The following is a 23,067-nucleotide window of genomic DNA, read 5'->3' as shown; positions in this document are numbered from 1 at the left end:
CCCTTTAAGATGGCCGAGATCTTGGGCACCATTTTTAAAACCCCACATCTCCACCCAGTAAGCACAGGGAAGCTAGGGGTCAAGGGGGGAGCCGGCGAGGGTGGTTTTGGGGGGGCAGGAACGGCTTTGCAAGCTGCACTTTTGGGGGGCAAGAGCCACGGGTTGGCCACAGCTGGTGTTAAGGGAGGCATCACATGGCCAGCTCCTGGCTCTCTGCTGGTAACGTGGGCCAGAGAAGCATGTGCTCCGCTCCCACCCCAGACCGGGTGCTCTCCTAGGCTACGTCTACACTCACGGCTTCTTGTGCAAGTACAGCCGTTCTTGCGCAAGAATCTGCAGAGCATAGAGACTGCCTGCCCACTCTTGCGCAAGGAAATTTACAGTATGGCGTGATAAGAGAGGGCTCCTTGCACAAGAGTTACGCTCTTTTTTATCAGGTGTAAGCTTTCTTGAGCAGGTGCTCTTGTGCAAGAGGGCAGTGTGGACACTCGGCAGGTATTACTTGAGCAAGAAAGCCTTATGGCTAAAATGGCCATAAGAGCTTTCTTGTGCAAGAGAGCGTCCACACTGCCATGGAAGCTCTTGTGCAAAAGCACAGCTCGCACATGGCAGTGTGGATGTTTTCTTGCCCAAGACTTCTTGCACCAGAACTCTTGTGCAAGATGTTCTTGTGCAAGAGGCCACCAGTGTAGACATAGCCCAAGTGTGGTGCCTGGCAAGTGCCCCCTCCTGTCCCCTTCATTACGACTCTACCGCACTCCTCACTCCCCTGCCCCCGCCAGATGCAGCAAAGGAAAATTGTCCCCACATGTCCGGCATTTCACATGTCCAGTATTTCTGTTTTGGTTTTTTTTAAAAGGGGTACTTTATAAAAAAAAGGTTGAGAAACACTGGTCTATCTCATCAGGCTGCCTCGTGAGCAGTTGGGTTTGGGGTTCAGATTCTGTTGTATCCATCAGTGGCTGGGCCAGAAGGCTCCCCATGGCTTCTCCCTCCTCCTTGGAACTGTCACTGATGTAAAGTTTTCTCCTTGTGAGGTCCATGGCCCTCAGCACTAAAACAAAGTCCAAAGTTCTGACGGGGTGCTGGAGGTATCCATGTTTCCTCTCAGCATTTCCACGATTTCTAAAACACACTTTCTTGGAACAAGATGGTCTCTTTTGTGTAGTGATGGGACTTCCAGGGAAGTGGTATGCTCTGATTGGTAGAGGGTGTGGGTGGTTCCTAGGGTATGTCTACACTGCCACCCTAGTTTGAACTTCTTGCAGGAGGCATAACAGTAGTTCGAATTAGGAGCTTTAATTCGAACTACCTAGTCCGTGCCGCGTGTAGCTGCAGGCAGGTTGTTCAAACTCCGGGGCATTTAAAAATGGCAGTGCCCGGGAACATGCAAATGAAGCTCAGGATATTTAAATCCTGGGCTTCATTTGCAAGTTAGAATACCTACATTAGCCACCCTAGTTCGAACTAGGGTGGCAGTGTAGACATACCCTTAGATGAGTCACACGCAGGTCCTGGTAGACAGGCAGAACTTCAGAGTCTCAATGCATGGATGAGACGATGGTGTAGGTAGGACGGGTTTAGATTTATTAGGAACTGGGGACACTTTTGGGAGAGGGGGATCCTATATAGGAAGGATGGGCTCCCTCTAAACCGAGGTGGATCCAGACTGCTGGCACTAAACATTAAAAAGGTTATAGAGCAGTTTTTAAACTAAGAGATTGGGGAAAGCCTATTGGTGCGGAGGAGCACGTGGATTGGACGAAGACTTCTCTTAGCAGAGAGTCCATTGATGGAAATTCTCTAGGTTTTAGTCAGAAAGAGAGGAGGGGAGATGATAAAGTATGAGCCAGATCAGACAAACAATCACACATATGAGAATCTAATACATCAAGGAAGGGCAGACAAATAAACTGTGACAAGTTTTTAAAGTGCTTCTACAAAAATGCTAGAAGTCTAAATTATAAAATGGATGAACTAGAGTACCTTGTATTAAAGGAGGAGATTGACATAATAGGCATAACAGAAACCTGGTGGAATGGGGACAATCAGTGGGACACAATCAGACGGGGATATAAAATATATCGGAAGGACAGAATAGGTTATGCGGGTGGCGGAGTGGCACTATATGTGAAAGATAATGTAGACTCAAAGGAAATAAAAATCTTAAATGAATCAACATGTTCCATAGAATCACTATGGATAGTAATTCCATGTTCTAATAAGAATATAGCACTAGGGATATAATATCGACTACCTGACTAGAACAGTGATAGTGATATTGAAATGCTAAGGGAAATTAGAGAGGCTACCAAAATAAAAAAACTCAATAATAATGGGGGATTTCAATTATCCCCATGTTGACTGGGTACATGTCACTTCAGGACGAGATGCAGAGATAAAATTTCTCAATGCCTTAAATGACTGCTTCTTGGAGCAGCTGGTACCGGAGTCCACAAGGGGAGAGGCAATTCTCGATTTAGTACTGAGTGGAGTGCGGGATCTGGTCCAGGACGTAACTGTTACAGGACCGCTTGGGAATAGTGACCATAATATAATAACATTTAACATTCCTGTGGTGGGAAGAACACCTCGGCAGTCCAACACTCTGGCATTTAATTTCAAAAAGGGGAATTACGCAAAAATGAGGAGGTTAGTTAAACAGAAATTTAAAGGTACAGTGACTAGAGTAAAATCCCTGCAAGCTGCATGGAGACTTTTCAAAGACCCCATAATAGAAGCCCAACATAAATGTATACCCCAAATAAAAAAAACATAGTAAGAGACCTAAAAAAGAGCAACCATGGCTTAATGACCATGTAAAAGAAGCAGGGAGGGATAAAAAGGCATCTTTTAAAAAGTGGAAGTCCAGTCCTAGTGGGGTCTATGGAAAGGAACATAAACAAAGCCAAATTAAGTGTAAAAATGTAATAAGAAAAGCCAAAGAAGATTTTGAGGAACAGCTAGCCAAAAACTCAAAAAGTAATAGCAAAAATTTTTTTTTAAGTACATTAGAAGTAGGAAGCCTGCCAAAAAAACAGTGGGGCCCTTGGATGATCGAGATATAAAAGGAGCAATCGAGGATGATTAAGCCATTGTGGAGAAACGAAATGATTTCTTTGCTTCAGTCTTCACAGCTGACGATGTTAGGGAGATTCTGAAACCTGCACCATCCTTTGGTGCGTGATGAATATGAGGAACTGTCCTGGACTGAAGTGTCATTAGAGGAGGTTTGGAACAAATTGAAAAAATTAACAGTAACAAATCACCAGGACCAGGTGGCATTCACACAAGGGTTCTGAAAGAACTCAAATGTGAAATTGCGGAACTATTAACTGTGGTTTGTAACCTACCCTTTCAATCAGCTTCTGCACCTAAGGACTGGAAGACAGATAACATAATGCCAATATTTAGAAAGGGCTCTAGACTCATACTCATAGACTCATAGACTTTAAGGTCAGAACGGACCATTATGATCATCTAGTCTGACCCCCTGCACAGTGCAGGCCACTGAATCTCACCCACCCCTCTTAGAATAATCCTCTCACCTATGTCTCAGATATTGAAGCCTTCAAATACTTTGAAGGCCCCAAGATGCAGAGAATCCTCCAGCAGTGATCTGTGCCCCATGCTACAGAGGAAGGCGAAAAACCTCCAGGGTCTCTGCCAATCTACCCTGGAGAAAAATTCCTTCCCGACCCCAAATATGGCGATCAGCTAAACCCTGAACATGTGGGCAAGACTCACCAGCCAGACACCCAGAAAGTTCTCTTTAGTAACTCCTATCATCCCTCCATTGACCGAGTTCCCACTGATAATTAATGGTCAATTAGTTACCAAGATCATGTTCTCAAACCATTCCCTTATCATAGAATCATAGAACTGGAAGAGACCCCAGAAGGTCATCAAGTCCAGCCCCCTGCTCTAGGCAGGACCAATACAATCTAAATCAACCCGGCCAGGGCTTTGTCAAGCCGGGACTTAAACACCTCTAGGGATGGAGACTCCACTACTTCCCTAGGTAACCCATTCCAGTGCTTCACTACCCTCCTAGTGAAATAGTTTTTCCTAATATCCAAACTAGACCTCTCCCACCATAACTTGAGACCACTGCTCCTTGTTCTGCCATCTGTCACTACTGAGAACAGCCTCTCTCCATCCTCTTTGGAACCTCCCTTCAGGAAGTTGAAGGCTGCTATCATATCCCCACTCACTCTCTGCTTCTCCAGACTAAACAGACCCAACTCCCTCAGCCTCTCCTCATAGGTCATATGCTCCAGACCCCTAATCATTTTGGTTGCCCTCCGCTGGACCCTCTCCAATGCGTCCACATCCTTTTTGTAGTGGAGGGCCCAGAACTGGACACAATACTTCAGATGTGGCCTCACCAATGCCAAATAAAGGGGAATAATGACATCTCTGGATCTGCTGGCAATGCTCCTCTTAATGCAACCTAATATGCCATTAACCTTCTTGGCTACAAATGCACAATTTGACTCATATCCAGCTTCTCATCCACTGTAACCCCCAGGTCATTTTCTGCAGAACTTCTACTTAACTGGTTGGTCCCCGGCTTGTAACTATGCTTGGGATTATTCCGTTCCAAGTGCAGGACTCTACACTTGTCCTTGTTGAACCTCATCAGATTTCTTGTGGCCCAATCCTCCAATTGGTCTAAGTCACTCTGGACCCTATCTCTGCCCTCAAGCGTATCTACCTCTCCCCCTAGCTTAGTGTCATCTGCAAAATTGCTGAGGGTGCAATTCATCCCCTCATCCAGGTCATTAATAAAGATATTGAACAAAACCGGTCCTAGAACCGAACCTTGGGGAACTCTGCTAGAAACCGACCGCCATCCTGACATCGAGCCGTTGATCACTACCCACTGGACCCGGCCTTCTAGCCATCTTTCTATCCATCTTACCATCCATTTATCCAATCCACATTCCCTTAACTTGCTGGCAAGAGTATTGTGGGAGACTGTATCAAAAGCCTTGCTAAAGTCAAGGTATATCACATCCACTGACTTTCCCATGTCCACCGAGACAGTTACCTCATCATAGAAGCTAATCAGATTGGTCAGTCATGACTTGCCCTTTGTGAATCCATGCTGACTATTCCTAATCACTTTCCTCTCATCCAAGTGTCTCAAAATGGATTCCTTAAGGATCCCTTCCATGATTTTTCCAGAAACCGAGGTAAGACTGACCGGCCTATAGTTCCCTGGATCGTCCTTCTTCCCTTTTTTGAAGATGGGCACTACATTTGCCTTTTTCCAATCATCCAGGATTTCTCCCGAACTCCACGACTTTTCAATGATAATGGCCAAAGGCTCCTCAATGACAGTTGCCAACTCCCTCAGTACCCTCGGATGCATTAAGTCCGGACCCATGGATTTGTGTACGTTTAGCTTTTCTAAGTAGTTCCTAACCTGTTCTTTACCCACCAAGGGCTGTCCATCTTCATCCCATCTTGCATCACTTAGTGCAGAAGTCCAGGAATACAGAGGCAAACTTGTCCGTGAATACAGAGGCAAAGAATGCATTGAGTACTTCAGCTTTCCCCACATCATCTGTCACAGGGTTACCTCCTTCATCTATTAGGGGCTGCACACCCTCTCTAATCACCTTCTTCTTGTTAACATGCCTGTAGAAACCTCTCTTGTTATCCTTCACATCCTTAGCCAGTCGCAATTCCATTTGCGCTTTCGCCTTCCTGATAACCCCCCGGCATTCTCGAGCTTTACATTTAAACTCCTCCCTGGTTATTTGTCCAAGTTTCCACTTTTTGTAAGCTTCTTTTTTGTGCTTTAATTCACCAAGGATTTCCCCTGAAAGCTAATCTAGTCTCCTACCATGTTTGTCTCCCTTGCTATGCGTTGGGATGGTTTCTTTCTGTGCCTTCAATAAGGCTTCTTTAAAATACTGCCAGCTGTCCTGGACTCCTTTCCCCTTCATGTTAGCATCCCATGGGATTCTGCCCATCAGATCTCTGAGGGAGTCAAAATCTGCTTTTCTGAAGTCCAAGGTGTTTATTTTATTACTCTCTTTCCTTCCTTTGGTCAGGATCCTGAAATCTACCATCTCATGATCACTGCTTCCCAGGTTGTCACCCACCTCTACTTCCCCTATTAGTTCCTCCCTGTTTGTGAGCAGGTCAAGCTGCACATGACCCCTGGTCGGATCCTTCAGCACTTGTGTCAAGAAGTTATCCCCAACATTCTCCAAAAACTTCCTGGATTGCCTGTGTACTGCCGTATTGGTTTCCCAACAGATGTCAGGGTGATTGAAGTCGCCCAAGAGAACCAGGACCTGCGGTCTGGCAGCTTCGCTCAATTGTCCAAAGAAAACTTCATCTACCTCATCCACCTGATTCGGTGGCCTGTAGCAGACACCAACCACAATATCACTGCTGTTGTTTGCTCCTTTAAACTTAACCCTTAGACTCTCAAGAGGTTTTTCTACCTCTTTATACTGGAGTTCAGAGCAATCGTAGTGCTCTCTTACATATAGCGCAACTCCTCCTCCTTTTCTCCCCTGACTGTTCTTCCTGAATAATCTATACCCTTCCATGACAGCGCTCCAGTCATGTGAGTCATCCCACCAAGTCTCTGTTATCCCAATTAAGTTATATTTCTTGGACTGGGCCAGAGCCTCCAGTTCTTCTTGTTTGTTGCCCAGGCTTCTCGCATTAGTGTACAAACACTTCAGGTAACCAGTTGATTGCCCTATCTTCTCCATGTGAGACAGGGGTCCTCCTTTCTTGCTCCTTCCTCTCTGCATTTCTTCCCGGTATCCGACTTTCCCACTCCCCTCAGGGTTTTGGTCACTGTCCCCTGACGAACCTAGTTTAAAGCCCTCCTCACTAGGTTTGCAAGCCTTCCCGTGAATATGCTCTTTCCTCTTCGTTAGGTGGATCCCATCTCTTCCTAACAATCCTTGTGCCCGGAACAGAGTCCCATGGTCGAAAAAACCAAAGCCCTCTCTGCGACACCATCTGCACAACCACACATTTACGTCCTCAATTCAACGATCCCTGCCCAGTCCTTTCCCTTCAACAGGGAGGATGGACGAGAACACCACTTGCGCTCCGAATTCTTGGATCCTTCTTCCCAGTGCTATATAATCTGCAGTAACCCACTCAAGGTCATTCTTGGCCATATCATTAGTTCCTACATGGAGAAGCAGGAAGGGGTAGCGATCCGAAGGTTTGATTAGTTTTGTAAGCCTCTCAGTGACATCCTGAATGCGAGCTCCCAGTAAGCAGCACACCTCTCGAGATTCCAGGTCAGGACGGCAGAGGGATGGTTCAGTCCCTCTTAGGAGGGAGTCCCTGACCACCACCACCCATTGTTTTCTTTTGGGGGTGGTGGCCATGGAACCCCCATCCCTAAGACTACGCATCCCATGCCTTCCAGTAGATGGTGTTCGCTTCTGGTTTCTTCCTTGTGAGGTCCCTTCCAAAGAATTCACCTCTAGAGGCAACCCTGGCAATTACAGACTGGTAAGTCTAATATCAGTATCGGGCAAATTAGTTGAAACAATAGTAAAGAATAAAATTGTCAGACACGTAGAAGAACATAATTTGTTGGGCAAAAGTTAACATGGTTTCTGTAAAGGGAAATCATGTCTTACTAATCTATTAGAAAAAAACAACAAATGGTCTGGTAGCACTTTATAGACTAACAAAACATGTAGATGGTATCATTAGCTTTCGTGGGCACAGACAACTTCTTCAAATGACCAGAGTAGTGGACTGAAGAACAACTAATCAGGAAAGAGATGTTGGAGTTATCATGGATAGTTCTCTGAAAACGTCCACGCAGTGTGCAATGGCAGTCAAACAAGCAATTAGGATGCTAGGAATTATTAAAAAAGGGATAGAAAATAAGACGAAGAATATCTTACTGCCCCTACATAAAACTATATTATGCCCACATCTTGAATATGCGTACAGATGTGGTCTCCTCACCTCAAAAAAGATATTTTGGCATTAGAAAATGTTCAGAAAAGAGCAACTAAAATGATTCGGAGTTTGCAACAGGTCCCATATGAGGAAAGGATAAAGAGAATGGTACTTTTCAGTTTAGAAAAGAGGAGACTGAGGGGGGAATATGATCTGGGTATATAAAATCACGAGTGGTGTGGAGAGGGTGAATAAAGAAGTTATTTACTTGTTCCCATAAAATAAGAACTAGAAGACACCAAATGAAAGTAATGGGTAGTAGGTTTAAAACTAATAAAAGAAAGTTCTTCTTCACACAGCACACAGTCAATCTGTGGAACTCCTTGCCAGAGGAGGCTGTGAAGGCTAGGACTTTAAGGGTATGTCTACACTAGCTCATTAATTTGAGCTAGGTAGGAAAATGAGGTGACTGGAGTTGCAAATGAAGCCCAGGATTTAAATATCCCAGGCTTTATTTGCATGGTCCCGTCCGGTCGCCATTTTGAAATTTCACTAGCCTAAACTCACTGCCGTCCGGCTACACACGGCAGTGAAACATTAATTCAAACTAAGTCCTTAGTTCCAATTAACTGTTACTCCTCGTCCTTAGTTTGTGAAATGAGGAGTAACAGTTAATTCGAACTAAGGACTTAGTTCGAATTAACGTTTCACTGTCACGTGTAGCCACGTGGCAGTGAGTTCAGGCTAGTGAAATTTCAAAATGGCAATCGGACGGGAACATGCAAATAAAGCCCAGCATATTAAAATCCCGGGCTTCATTTGCAACTCCAGTCGCCTCATTTGCCTACCTAGCTCGAATTAATGAGCTAGTGTAGACATACCCTAACAGAGTTTAAAAAAGAGCTAGATAAATTCATGGAGGTTAGGTCCATAAACAGCTATTAGCCAGGGGGTAAGGAATGGTGCTCCTGGCCTCTGTTTGTCAAAAGCTGGAGAAGGATGGCAGGAGACAAATTGCTTGATCATTGTCTTCAGTCCACCTCCTCTGGTTCACCTGTCACTGGCCACTGTCAGCAGACAGAATACTGGGCTAGATGGACCTTTGGTCTGACCCAGTATGGCCGTTCTGATGTTCTTAAATCAATAAGAGTCCTAGTCATTGACTGGGATCCCATGGTACTATACACACATAGGACAAAACAATGAAATCTGCTCCAAAGGGATTACAATTTAAATTGAAGACCTGAGACAACAGATACATTCAGACAAATGAGAGGCAGAGAGGAGAGTACAAGGCAACTCTCTAGGCTTCAGAACTTGGCATTTTACCCAACAGAACTCTATTTTTTTAGTGGCAGAATTCATCTGGCATTGTTTTCCTTCTCTCTGCTCACCAACCAGGTCTTCTCTTTGGGTGTTCCTTGTTCTCCATTGCAAGGAGAACTAACTGGATCACCTGTATGTAGACAATGTCGTCTACCATAAAGGGGCAGAAAGAAAGTGATATTTTTTTCTATCAGTCTGCCCAGAGCAAATCCAATAACTCCTCTTTGTTGGACCTACTCTGATATTACTTTAAAGAAATTTATGTTCAACCATGGACTCTCTTTTTTGGGAGTTGGAAAGATGATCTACAGAACAGTCAACATTAATATGGTTTTTGGGGGCCATAGGCCTGTGTTCTGGAGTGGACTAGGTGATAAGGTGTTTGCTTCAGAACAGCAGATTTGGGGGCTTGAGACCTGCAGTCAGATAGCCAACACAGCATAAGGGACCCTCTGAAGGTAAAGGGGTGGGTTGGGTTCTTATTGTCTCATTTTAAATATTTTCTCATACTTATTTCCAATGGCCATTAATTGAAAGTTTTGAATCGTGCATTAACTAGGCATTATACACATACTCATGAAGGATATGGAAATGAACATGGACTTTATTCATATTTGTCCTTAGACAAACAAAATGTATTTTCAGTTCTTCAGCTAATGAGGCACTGTGAGAACTACATAGGGAGGGCTTGGGAATTACTCCACAAAAAAGAAATCCAAATGTTTTTTGGCAACAGCTGGTATGCTTGGAAAAAGCCAACAGTAACAAGAACATTGTCAGCAGCTTAAAGAAAAAGAGGTACTGAAATTTTACATGAAGCCTGGATACAGAGAAATCCCAAAGATCATTCCAAAGAATGCTTAATTTCTGTTTTATTACAGTTAAAATACTAGGGGAAAGAAGAACTATAATCTTAAATGGACTATAGAAAAGCTCTTGTATTTCTTTTACATTACTTACAAATTTTCAGTAAGAAATCTATTGATACATCAGATTTCCTTTAAAAAGTGTGTTGGCTCAAAGTCAGCAAGAATCAGAATCTTAGGATTTGTCACTCTTAAACCTGAATAAAAGTTGCTATAGAAACAGCTGAGTATTGTTATAAATTGAGAATAGAATCAAACTTAATGTGTACCATGTTACGGATTTCAAAGAAATAGATTAATTAAGGAGCAATAGTTTTATGAGTGCCTCTATGCATTTACTTTTAGAAAATATATTAGGCTATGTTTACACTACAGCGTTAATCTGAGTTATCTTAGTTCGAAATAGTTAATTCTAATTAAGCTAATTTGAATTAACGCATCTACACACAAAATGCAGTTTTGCTATTTTGAAATAGTGCATCCACACTGAGTGGACTCTGAAATGGAGTTAAGGCTGGCTGGAACCAGTTCCAGCAGGGCACCAGGTCAGGACTTAATGGGTAGGGTTTCTGCCTGAGGCCTGTACTTAAAGGGACCCTACTCCTACCCTGGAAAGACAGTTCTCAGGTTTCCCTGCTTGCTTGTCTACTTCGATGAGGGACAGCAAAGCATTTGTGTCTCTGTGTCTCTGCTTGCCCTCACTCAGGACATGACAACACTATGCCACAAGGAGCCAGAGCTGCCCCTGGGCACTCTGGTGCGTCTTGTGGACGTGTTGCCATCAGTCTGGCTGCACTTGCTGCAGGCTGCCATCCGGGAGGTCCATTAGGGGGCAGTCGGTATCCAGGGGGCCCTGTGGGAGAGCTTCCATCCTGAGGAGCACTAACAGTCTCCGTGGTCTGCCCCACTGGGGCCTTGTGCCTCATTCCTCCGTCACGTCTTTCCACTTACTCCTCCCTAGCCCCCCCTTCCTGATGTCAAATAAAATACACTTTTTTCAAAAAATAGAAACTCTGCTTATTTAACAAAATGACGGGGTGGGGTGGGGGAATGAACCTTTGGGGAGACTGGGGAAAGGAAGCGGGAGATGGGAGAAGAGAGGGTGGGAGAGGGGAGGGGAAAACTGGGAGGAGGGACCTGGAAGGGGGAAGCAAGAGGAGGAAGGGGGAGGGGAAGCTCAGTGCTCAGGGGTGAGGTCCACGATCTCCTCACTAGTCCAGGAGGGAGCGCAGCATCTACGACCCCTGGCTGGCACTGACTGCCTAGCTCATTGTGGGGCCACTGGGTCAGGGGCAGAGACTGCTGGCAGGCTTGGATCTGGCACGTGCAGTCTGGCCAGAGTCTACCCCTTTAAGGGCTCCGGGGCTGGGGGAGAGGAGAGGAGTTTTTCTGGTTGTGCCCAGAGTGGCCACCAGGGCTCCCTGGGAAGGGCTGGAGGCCCCCTATTTTGAATTAAGTGTCTACACAGCACTTAATTTGAAATAGCTATTTCGAATTTGGCGTTACTCCTTGTAGAATGAGGTTTACCAAATTCGAATTAAGTGCTCCGCTATTTTGAATTGATTTCAAAATAGTGGTTTGCATGTATAGACGCTATTAAAGTTAAATCGAAATAACAGCTGTTATTTTGAATTAACTTTGCAGTGTAGACATACCCTTAGAGATTTTTTGTGCTTAAGGCAAGAGTTCTGCAGGATTAAATGTGCTCTTCTGGATATAATGTGGATATTTCAATTGTTATGTAACAGGGTGTTGAGGCTTGTGGATTCCTAGGCTATGTCTATACTCGTGGCTTCTTGCGCGAGAAATATGCAAATGACGTTAAGTGTGGAATATCGCCGAGCCCCATTTGCATATCTAATGAGCCACCATTTTTGCAGAAGAAGCTCTTGCGCCAGAAGGAGCAGTCTACACTGCCCCTTCTGGCGCAAGAAAAACTCTCTTGCGCAATGCTGTTATTCCTGAAAATAATTGGCGTAGTGGCACTGCACAAGAGGGTTTTTATTGTGCAAGAAGGGGCAGTGTAGACAGCTCCTTCTGGTGCAAGAGCCTCTTCTGCAAAAATGGCGGCTCATAATTTTGCAATTACTTGGTAGCTCTTATTAATCAGTCCAGTTTTATAATTCTACATGGAGTCATACAATGATGTTGAGTATACAGTTGAAAATCCACATGCCATTGGAACCATGGCAATTTATACCAGCTCCATGGACTTATTCTGAATTTATACTAGTACAAGGGAAGTTCAGAATCTACCCAAGATTTGTAAGTCACTTTCATTAGAATTGTGGCTGTTGTGTGCACGACTAAGAACATTCAAACTATGCCTTGTCCTATACAGAACTGTTATTGGGCTACTTGAATATAATTAGTTCCTAATATTTCTACCTATTTAGTTGTTACAAAGATAGGAGAAAAAAAATGTAATGTCATTCATGAGGACAATGAAAAGATACTCATGTGCTTCAGATCAGCTCCCAAAAAAGGAACTGGAGGAAATTCAGGCTTAGACCTTGCAATGCATTTTATACCTTGAACATCTTGATAGAGGATAAATGTAAATAGTGCACCTTGCCTTTTTCATGTTTATTCAAAACTAACATTGATTCCATCTGGCACTGTTGTGTTCACTCAGTTTACGCAGCTAAACAGACAGTTTTATTGGCCAATAAAAGCAAAGTGAGCCAAACGTGGTTCCAGCAGAGCCAGGCCCAGTGAGGCTGGCTAATACAATTAATCCTAGTATTTTATACCCTTAACCAAGCAAGTCTGACGTCAGGGCAAGAAATCAAAGTGAACTTCAAAGAGGAATTATTATAAGTGGAGAAAGAAACAGGTTTAGAGGGAGTTCGAGCTTCAGCTCAAAATAGTTCATTAACACATTCCAACAGCGCATCCTTCTGGCCTCTCCCCACCTCGGTGAAGGTCAGTTCACTCCCTCTAGTATACGTGCAGACACAAGAAACTGAAATGGCTATTGTTATACAGAATGGCTTCTAGCTAAATATGAAATGGTTTCTACAGTTGCTTTGACTCAGGACCTGCTACTAAGGCCTGGTCTACACTAGGGTTACGTCTCGATTGGGATGATTTTCCGCAAATGCTTTTAACAGAAAAGTTTTCTGTTAAAAGCACTTGTGGAAAAGAGTGTCTAGATTGGCACGGATGCTTTTCTGCAAAAGCACTTTTTGTGGAAAAGCATCCATGCCAATCTAGACGCGCTTTTGCGCAAAACAAATCTGAGATGTCTACACTGGCCCTTTTGTGCAAAAGGACTTTTGCCCGAATGGGAGCAGCATAGCATTTCCATAAGAAGCACTGATTTCATACATGAGATCGTCAGTGTTCTTGCAGAAATTCAAGCGGCCAGTGTAGACAGCTGGTAAGTTTTTCCGCAAAAGCAGGCGCTTTTGCGGAAAAACTCGCCAGTCTGGACACAGCCTAGGGGTTTACACTGAATTTAGCCACATAGGGTCCATTTTTCTACGCTATCAAGCGACTGCTGAAGTTGATGTCAGTTACTCCTGATTTCATGAGGAGTAATGCTATTCCCAGCCTTGCATGGTCGAGTTTACAGCTGATGAAAGTAGAGGCCATTGGCCTCCTGGCAGCATCCCACAGTTCCCTACTCTGACCGATCTGGCCAGAACTTGCTCTTCTACTGCTCTCCAGGTTAACAGAAAAAGCTCTGGGAAAATCTGAATTTCATTTCCCACGTGGCCAGACTTACAAGCATATTCAGAGTGAGCAGCACACGTGGACATGACTTTGACCAGTTCCAAGACTGCAAAGAACTCTAATATTTCTGCTCCCATGGGCTCCAGTTCCCAGGGGTGCAGAAGACCATCCAGGAGATTTTGGACCTCACTGAGGCATGGAGAGATGAGCCCTTCTCTCTGAGCTCTAAACCAGCAAGCAGAAAGTGGACATTTACCCAAAGATTGTAAACTGCCTGGGGGCTAAGGGCTATTCCAGGGACACCCAGCAGTGCCGAGTCAAAATCAAGGAACTGAGGCAGTCAAGGTGAAGGAGGCTAATGCACTGTCTGGTGTAGCAATTCACAGCTGCTGCTCCTATGAGCAGCTGGATGCTATTCGGGGGCTGGGGACCAGCTTCCTAAGTGTGAACATGGAGTCCAGCCAAGACACTCTTGGTGTCAGCATGGAGCAGAACGTGGTGGTTTAGGAGGGGGAGGAAGACAAGGAGGAGAATGGCCAGCTGGTGATCAATGAGAGCCAAAATCTGTTCATGATTCTGGAACCAGTCCACTCCTTCCTGGATGTTTCCTAGTCAAGCACTGACCCTGGGGAGTGAACTTCTGGACCCTGGCATCCACAGTTTTTTTTCTTAATACAAACAGGTGAAAGCAATTGTGTGATGTGCAGCATGAAGGGCCCAGAACAGCTTGTAAATGTGTCTGCAGATAGCACGGGAGTCTTGCTTGCACATCTCCATGAGTCATAGAATCCTAGGGCTGGAGGAGCCCTCAGGATATCATCGAGTCCAGCCCCCTGCCCAAAGCAGGACCAACCCCAACTAAACCATCCCAGCCAGGGCTTTGTCAAGGTGGGACTTAAAAACCTCCAGGGATTGAGATTCCATCACCTCCCTAGGGAACTTATTCCAGTGCTACTAAAATAGTTTTTCCTAATAGTCAACCTGGATCTCCCCTCTTAATATCTAACCTGGACCTCTGGATCCTATGCCTACCCTCCAATGTATGTACCTCTCCACCTAGCTTAGTGTCATCTGCAACTTGCTGAGGGTGCAATCCATCCCCTCATCCAGGTCATTAATTTTAAAGTGTTATACAAACTGGCCTCTGGACCAACCCTTGAGGCATTCGACTTGACACTGACCACCGACCAAACATCGAGTCATTGATCACTACCCATTGGGCCCAACAATCTAGCCAGCTTTCTATCTACCGTATAGACCATTTATCCAATCCACACTTTCTTAACTTGCTGGCAAGAGTACTGGAAGCAGGCTGGACACAAGGGCGCGTGCATGCATGACCCCATACAGACAGAGTGCTGCACATAGCACCTGGGCATGCCTACCCATGCAAGACACACCCCCCACTCCCGCGGACTGCGCTTCCAGGCACAGGTGTGTGTATGAGATCCATGGAGGGCCAGACTGACTCAGGCCCCTCTCTTACCCATGGGGTCCCACAGTGCCTGGATAATTCCCTTGCCTGCTTGTCTGTGGGGAGGAGGGAAGGGAGCAGGAAGCATGGTCCTCTGGGCACTGCGGGGTCTCTGTGAGGCAGGGCCTGTTGTGCAGGACACATATGGCCTTGCTCCCAGGACATCCCCGTCCTCTGGCCCGAGGACTGTTGGTCGCTGCTCACAGAGGAGGGCATGGCCTCAGAGCAGTGTCTGTATGGATGGCTGACCCCTCTCCCTCTTTATTCTCCACAGCTGGACCACTGTCACTGTGGGGCAATCCACGCCAGGTGAGGCAGCTGCCCGACCCTGGGGGGAGCCGCAAGTGCATGAGGATTCACGAGGACCTCCTGAGGCAGCATGTGGGTGTCCTGTGACTCCTGCATGACATGCAGCAAACCCTGGCACAGAAGATCCAGGAGGACTCTGAGTGGCAGAGCCGCATGTGGGACCGGCTTGTGCAACAGGGCAACATGTGTGCTACCACGCGGGAAATGATGGCACACCTGGCTGCTGTCCCTGTTCCTGCCTCCCACCTTCCTGCCCCCCTGCTATGCCCATTCCCCCTCCCCCTCTCCTCTGCTATGCCCATTCCCCCCCGACCCCCAAGCAATGCCTCTGCCCCCTCCCTCTGCTATGCCTATGCCTCCTCTCTCTGCCCCCTGTGCCATCCCTGATCCCACTCCAGCCCACCCTCCTGCCTTTCCCTGTTGTCCCAGGCCCCAACAAATACCAGGTTCACTGAGGTCCCCAGACCCAAGGTGGCACTTCCAGCCACCCCACATACCTCTCCCATCCCTGATTCCCCCTCCTCCCTCCCTGCTCCAGGTTCTCAACCCCTCTGCTCCCCAGTGTATTTTATTTAAAAAAAAACAAAGTTCATTTTGTTCAAATCGGAAGAGGTGTGTTTATTGAGAGTCAAGGGAAGAGTGGAAGGGGAAAGGGATAGTGGAGCAAGGCACAGGCTCCTAGTGGGGAGGCCCTGGGAAGAGTTACTGGGATTCTTGAAAGAAACTCTCCCTCAAGGCCTCCTGGATGTGCACCCCTGCCTGATGTGCCTGGTAGATGGCAGCTGTGCACAGCTGATCAAAGCCCCTCCCTTCGTGGCCAATCTCTGACCCCCACTCTGGTAGGAAGACCTTCTCATTCCTCTCCTCAGTGTTGTGGAGGACACAACATGTCGAGGTGACCTCAGGGATGTTGTGCTCCCCTCCATCGAGGCGGGTCAGGAGGCACCTGAACCAGTCCTGGAGGCGCTCGAAGGCACACTCGACCTGGATTCGGGCCTGGCTGAGGTGGGCATCGAATTGGTCCCTGCTGGGGTGCAGGTGGCTGGTGTATGGCTTCATAAGCCACGGCATTAGGCAGTAGGCTGCATCCCTCATGATGCACGGTGGCATGTGCACGTCTCCAACATGAAATTCACTCTGGGGGAAAAATGTGCCAGACTCCAGCTTTCCGTAGAGGCTTCAGTTTCTGAAAATGCAGGCATCGTGTACTCTGTCTGAGCATCTGACAAAACTGTCAGTAAACTGTCCACGGTGGTCAACCAGAGCCTGCAGCACCATCAAGAAATAGGCCTTCCTGTCGATGTACTGGGCAGCTTGATGAGTTGGTGCACAGATTGGGATGTGGATTCCATCAATCACTCCCCTGCTGTTAGGGAATCCCAGGGTGACAAATCCTGCAATGATTGAGTCCAGGTCTCCCAGGAGAATGATCCTGCACAGCAGGATGGAGTTGATGGCCCTCACAACCTGCAGAAGGAGAAAAATAAACATGCAAAACAGAGAATGAGAGGGAGTGCCTGAGCCCTTGGGAGGTGCCCACCCCCTCCCCAAACACCCCAGGAGCCACATCCTATGAGGCCGCTCCTCAGCAGGGCTGTGTGAGGGTGGGACGGCACAAGCCCCTGGGGACGGGGCTTCATTCCCATCCTCAGTCCACCCCAGCGCCCTCACCCACCTTTCCCTAGGGTTCTCCTTTCCAGGACTTCCCCCTTCCAGGGACTGCAGCCTGAGAGTGTCTTACCTCCACGAGGAGGGCCCCTACGGAGGACTTCCCCACGCCGAACTGGTTGCCCACGGAGCAGTAGCTGTCTGGGGTGGCAAGCTTCCATATGGCGATAGCAACCCGCTTCTTGCCAGCAAGTTAAGGGAATGTGGATTAGATAAATGGACGGTAAGATGGATAGAAAGCTGGCTGGAAGATCAGGCCCAGCAGTTAGTGATCAATGGCTCGATGTCAGGTCGGCGGTCGGTTTCTAGCGGAGAGCCCCAAGGATCGGTTCTAGGACCAGTTTTGTTCAACATCTTTATTAATGACCTGGATGAGGGGCTGGGTTGCACCCTCAGCAAGTTTGCAGATGACACTAAGCTAGGGGAAGAGGTAGATAGAAGGAGGGCAGGGATAGGGTACAGAGTGACTTAGACAAATTGAAGGATTGGGCCAAAAGAAATCTGATGAGGTTCAACAAGGACAAGTGCAGAATCCTGCACTTGGGACAGAAGAATCCCAAGCACTGCTACAGGCTGGGGACTGAATGGCTAAGTAGCAGTTCTGCAGAAAAGGACCTGGGGATCACAGTGGATGAGAAGCTGGATATAAGTCAACAGTGTACCCTTGTGACCAAGAAGGCTAATGGCATATTAGGGTGCATTAGGAGGAGCATTGCCAGCAGATCCAGAGAAGTGATTATTCCCCTTTATTCGGCTCTGGTGAGGCCACATCTGGGCTGTGCCTAGACTATACTTCTCTGTCGACGGAGAAATATAGATTAGGCATGTTGAAATTGCTAATGAAGCAGGGATTTAAATATCCCATTCTTCATTAGCATAAACATGGCCACTGCTATTTTTTTAAATGGAGCTTTTTCGGAAAAAAAGGCAGTCTAGGCTTTTGAAAAAATAAACCCTTTTTTGAAAGATCCTGTAAACCTAATTTTTTGAGGAATACAGGATCTTTCGAAAAAGGGTTTATTTTTGGCAGATCCACATCTAGACTGCTTTTTTTAAAAAAAGCTCTGTTTTGAAAAAAGCAGCGGTCATGTTTATGCTAATGAAGCACAGGATATTAAATCCCTGCTTCATTAGCAATTTCAGCGTGCCTAATCTACATCTCTCTGTTGACAGAGAGGCATAGTCTACACGTTCCCCTGGAATAGTCTGTCCATTTCTGGGCCCCCAAATACAGGAAGGATGTGGACGCATTGGAGAGAGTCCAGCGGAGGGCAACCAAAATGATTAGGGGGCTGGAGCATATGACTTATGAAGAGAGGCTGAGGGATTTGGGTTTGCTTAGTCTGCAGAAGAGAAGAGTGAGGGGGGATTTGATAGCAGCCTTCAACTTCCTGAAGGGAGGTTCTAAAGAGGACAGAGAAATTCTGTTCACAGTAGTGAGGGATGGCATAACAAGGAGCAATGGTCTCAAGTTACAGTGGGAGAGATCCAGCTTGGATATTAGGAAAAACTATTTCCCTAGGGCTATGTCTAGACTGCAAGCCTCTTTCGAAAGAGCCTCTTTCGAAAGAGAGCGTCTAGACTGCACGCGGAACTTTCGAAAGAGCAAGCCGCTTTTTCGAAAGAAAGCACCCAGTGAGTCTGGATGCTCTCTTTCGAACAAGCCCTATTTACATTCAAGAACGCCTTCTTTTGAAAGAAGCAATTTCGAAAGAAGGCGTTCTTCCTCGTGAAATGAGGTTTACCGCCGTCGAAAGAAAAGCCGCGTTCTTTCAATTTAATTTCGAAAGAACGCGGCTGCAGTCTAGACGCAGGTGAAGTTTTTTCGGAAAAAGGCTACTTTTCCCGAAAAAACCCCTGAGTCTGGACACAGCCTAGGAGGGTAGTGAAGCACTGGAATGGGTTACCTAGGGAGGTGGTGGAATCTCCATCCCTAGAGGTTTTTAAGTCTCATCTTGATAGGGGTCTGGGTGGATTGATTTAGTTGGGATTGGTCCTGCCTTGGGGAGGGGGCTGGACTTGATGACCTTCTGAGGTCTTTTCCAGCTCTATGATTTTCCAGGCGTATGGCAGGCTGCAGGTGGGTGTCCCATCATTGGAGGGCAGGGGCAAGTCAAGCACTACTACTGTAGCTAGCTAGGCATTTCTATTCAATACATTTTATAACAGTTAGTGCTGTTCAAGGTCAATTTAAGACCTTCATATGAATGCAACAATGAAAAATCTCAATCTTCATACCTGGAGGACTAAAGCTGGATGAACTATTTTTTCTTTAGTCCAAACATAAATAATGCTTGGTCCAAACATAATTTATATAATATTTAGTTAACTGCACAATGTTGCACTTGGCCACTATGGAAATATTCTTATGGCATTGGAGCAGTGCTTAAAAGCCTGAAAACACACACCAAAGTAAAAAGGAAATATGAGTAATAAAGCAATTAGAGAAACAAATTATCCTCTTAAGGAACAAGTGTGGTAAAGTTCTTAATCAAAAACATTCGGATAAAATTAATCGAAAGCACATATTTAAAGTGCACTTCTGACACACCTTTTCCTGCACAATATCATGCAAGACTGACTGTCTTTCTTTTCCCTTCCAAAGTATCTGAAAAAAATAGTTAATCAGTAGATGGCTCTAATTTTCTCTTGTCTGACATGCAATGGTGTGTTCAAGGTGCATATATATACAGATCAGGTCTTTTACCCTTTCCCCTACTGCATTAAAAGTGGAATCATAGAATCATAGAACACCAGAACTGGAAGGGACCTCTAGGGGTCATTGAATCCAGTCCCCTGGCCTCACGGCAGGACCCAGTACCATCTAGACCAGTGTTTCTCAACCAGTGGTACAAGTACCCTCATGGGTACTTGAGAGAAGTCTGGGGGGAACTTCAACACAACTGAAATTTGGAGAAAAGTGAATTTTTGTTTTAAGTTTTACAGCATTTTATTATTTTTATTCTTTTTACACCCAAAAATTTCATTGCCCACCCAGCTACGATTATGTTGTTTAAATAAATGTGTTGCAATGGTAGAAAAAGATGTGTGTAGGTACTGGGGGTACTTATTTTTTTTTGAAAAAGGGGTACTTTATAAAAAAAAGGTTGGAAAACACTGATCTAGACCATCCCTGACAGATGTCTATCTAACCTGCTCTTAAATATCTCCAGTGATGCAGATTCCATGTTGTCTGATACTGGTGAAATTAGCTAGTCATTTTTAATCTGTAATGATTCCTGCAAAATTTGAAACTGGTTTTGTTTGCCTACCAGGAACAATGATTCACTGAGACCCTGTTTCTCTTCTGTTTTCTTAAGCAAACTGCTTACTTTAGATATCTATTTTGTCCTTTTATTTAACATTACTCACTCATAATTAGCTGAACATCACACCCAGTGCCCTTGAGAGTAAATATCTGATTCTCTGGACTGTGCACAATTTGATATTTGACATAAGCATATAATGGGGAAATAAATACACACAAAATCAGTGGGAGGTAAAGTAAGGTGATGTTGAGAAAAATCCATTAAATCAAAACAATTTCACGTGACAGGAGAAACTTCTTGGATGCGTCTAGACTGGAAAGATTTTGTGCAAAAGCAGCTGTTTTTGCGCAAAAACTTGCCAGCTGTCGACACTGGCCTCTTGATTTTGCTTAAGAGCACTGATGTTCTACTGTCCGAAATCAGTGCTTCTTGCGCAAATGCTTTGATGCTCCCGTTTAGGAAAAAGCCCTCTTGCAGAAATGATTTTGTGCAAGAGAGCCAGTATAGACAGGCAACTAAGACATTTTGCAGAAAAGCAGGCTAAATGGAAAAAAGCCCTAGTGGCCGCTTGGAGGCTCTGTAGCTGCAGTCAGCTCCCGGACTTCCTGGTAACCTGAGCCCCCTTAAAGCAGATGCAGGTGTAATAAGTTGAGGGTCAGTAACATGGAGTCAGCAGACCTAAATAGAGGCCTGTAACATGAAGACAGCAACAGGCCTTGCAATCTAGTGACCAAGACTTTGGTTCAGTAACAGGAGCCAAGAAAGAAGCCTTATTGATAATTGTGTGATTGTGTAAGTTAGGTGGAGCATGGAAGGACACAGGGAGGCACCGGGTACAGACTGTAAGCCAAAGGGGAGTAATGGAACATCTTAATAAGAAATGTCTTGGTACAAAGACTCCCTAAAAAGTAATGCACCTAGGTTCAGGACCAGGTCGGAATTGACAGCATGAAGGCTAGTAAGTAAGCCCCCCTTCCGTAAGGTGAGGGGTGGTAACTAGGCAACAGAGGGTGGTAACCTGGTACGTAAAGAAATGATGTAAGTTGTTTGTACCTGTCTATAAAAGGACACCGCAGAGGGTGCTCTCCAGCCCACCTGGGGGGGGGGGGGGAGTGCACTAGGCGCCTGAACGGCAGGTGTCATTGCCTGAACTTACAGAACGCACAGTAGCTTAACTTTGACTAACTGCTGTTAATATCTGATATATGGCAATAGGCCTGCTCAGTGTTGGTACCTTGTCAACGCGGGCCATAGTGCCCAGTGGTGTAACATTGTACTGATCTCTGTTACCAACTGGTAGAGCTTTGCATTTGACAATAAACCTGCTCGATTGATTTCAAACCTTGCCTGCATCTGTTGTTTCTGGGGGTCTCACAGAGATCTCCTGTGTTGACCCAAGTGCACGGGGTCTAACACTCTAGATAAAGGGAGTACCAATTGTTACGCACGCAGCCGAAAGTTTATAATCACCAATGGAGTAGAGGACCTGTCAGGAGCGCGCCAGGACAACCCTGACCAGATGACGCTGACACTGACAGTCCAGACCACCGAAGATACCAAGGTACGAAAACAGGCTGCTAAGGTCACGAGGCAGGAGCCCTTCTCGGACCTCTGGCCAGAGATCTGCCATGTGGCCCCTGTCATCCTCAACAGCCACCCCAGAGCACCATGGCAGCTCCAGGGAGGGATCAGGCACCCGCACCCACAGCACAAGAGGCCCCCAGGGCCAGAAAAAGATGGGCCTCATCCTGGTCGTTGGGGGAGCTGGAAGGCCTCATGGACCTGTGGCAGGAGGAGGAAGCCCTACACAACACTTGCTTCTGGATTCGGAACGCAGACATTTTTGCCCGCATGGTCCAGGTGCTCTCCCAGCAGGGCCATCCAGCCCGGACCCCGGAGTAAGTCCGGGCTAAAGTTAAGGAACTGCACCTGGGCTACGTCTGGGCCAGCGAGGGCCAAGGAGCAGGAGCCAACACCTGCCCCCATTACCGACGGCTCCAGGCCATCTTGGGTCAGCCAGCACGCAAGCACCGGATGTCCCCGTGGACAGCAGCATGCACCCCCCCGTCACCAGGACCACCAAAGCGGGGGAAGGAGACACCAGCAGTGGGTCGGAGGACGAGGCTAGCACTGCCACCCTGCAGGCCCCCTCTGGCAGCCCCGTCGTCTCCCGCGCATCCTCGGAGGCCGGGGAAGGATCCACCGGTGAGTGTTGTACTTTGCACTCACAAGGGCGGGGGAGCCAGACGCCCAGAGGCAGGAGTGGGAGAGCACGTCACTCAGGCCGCGTGAGTTGCACGCTGTGTAGCATTAGGCAGTAAGCAGCATGTGCAACCACGTGCAGCCTGGTGACCGAGCGGGATGTGGCCACGGCAGGCAGCTCCAGGGCACACCTGGGACCGTGCTGCTCACACACATCTCGCGGGACCGGGGGGAAGAGTGGATGCCGGCTAGAACCAGCCAGGGTCTCAGGGGCTCAGGCCAGAGCCCGCACCTCCGCAAGGGTGCAGCACGCAGAACGGCACACTGTCCCATGCCTGCCTGTGAGGCACAGCCAGCTGCTCCTGGGAAA

At 46.6% G+C, this 23,067-nt stretch overlaps 1 protein-coding gene across 1 annotated transcript in view; it reads left to right on the top strand.

Annotated features, from left to right (window-relative positions):
• The window catches only part of LOC112544213 (protein FAM13A-like), a 56,153-nt gene extending 38,124 nt beyond the window's left edge, over window positions 1-18,029 (top strand). Inside the window, exon 6 of the mRNA XM_025179994.2 lies at window positions 15,524-18,029. Within this exon, the coding sequence (XP_025035779.1) occupies window positions 15,524-15,562 (39 nt within the window). The 3' untranslated portion in view covers window positions 15,563-18,029. The remainder of the gene's footprint in view (window positions 1-15,523) is intronic.
• The last annotated feature ends 5,038 nt before the right edge of the window (window positions 18,030-23,067 follow it).

Source organism: Pelodiscus sinensis, chromosome 8 (genome assembly GCF_049634645.1).
Source record: "Pelodiscus sinensis isolate JC-2024 chromosome 8, ASM4963464v1, whole genome shotgun sequence".
NCBI lineage: Eukaryota > Metazoa > Chordata > Testudines > Trionychidae > Pelodiscus > Pelodiscus sinensis.
This window is presented reverse-complemented; position numbering and strand designations above follow the sequence as displayed.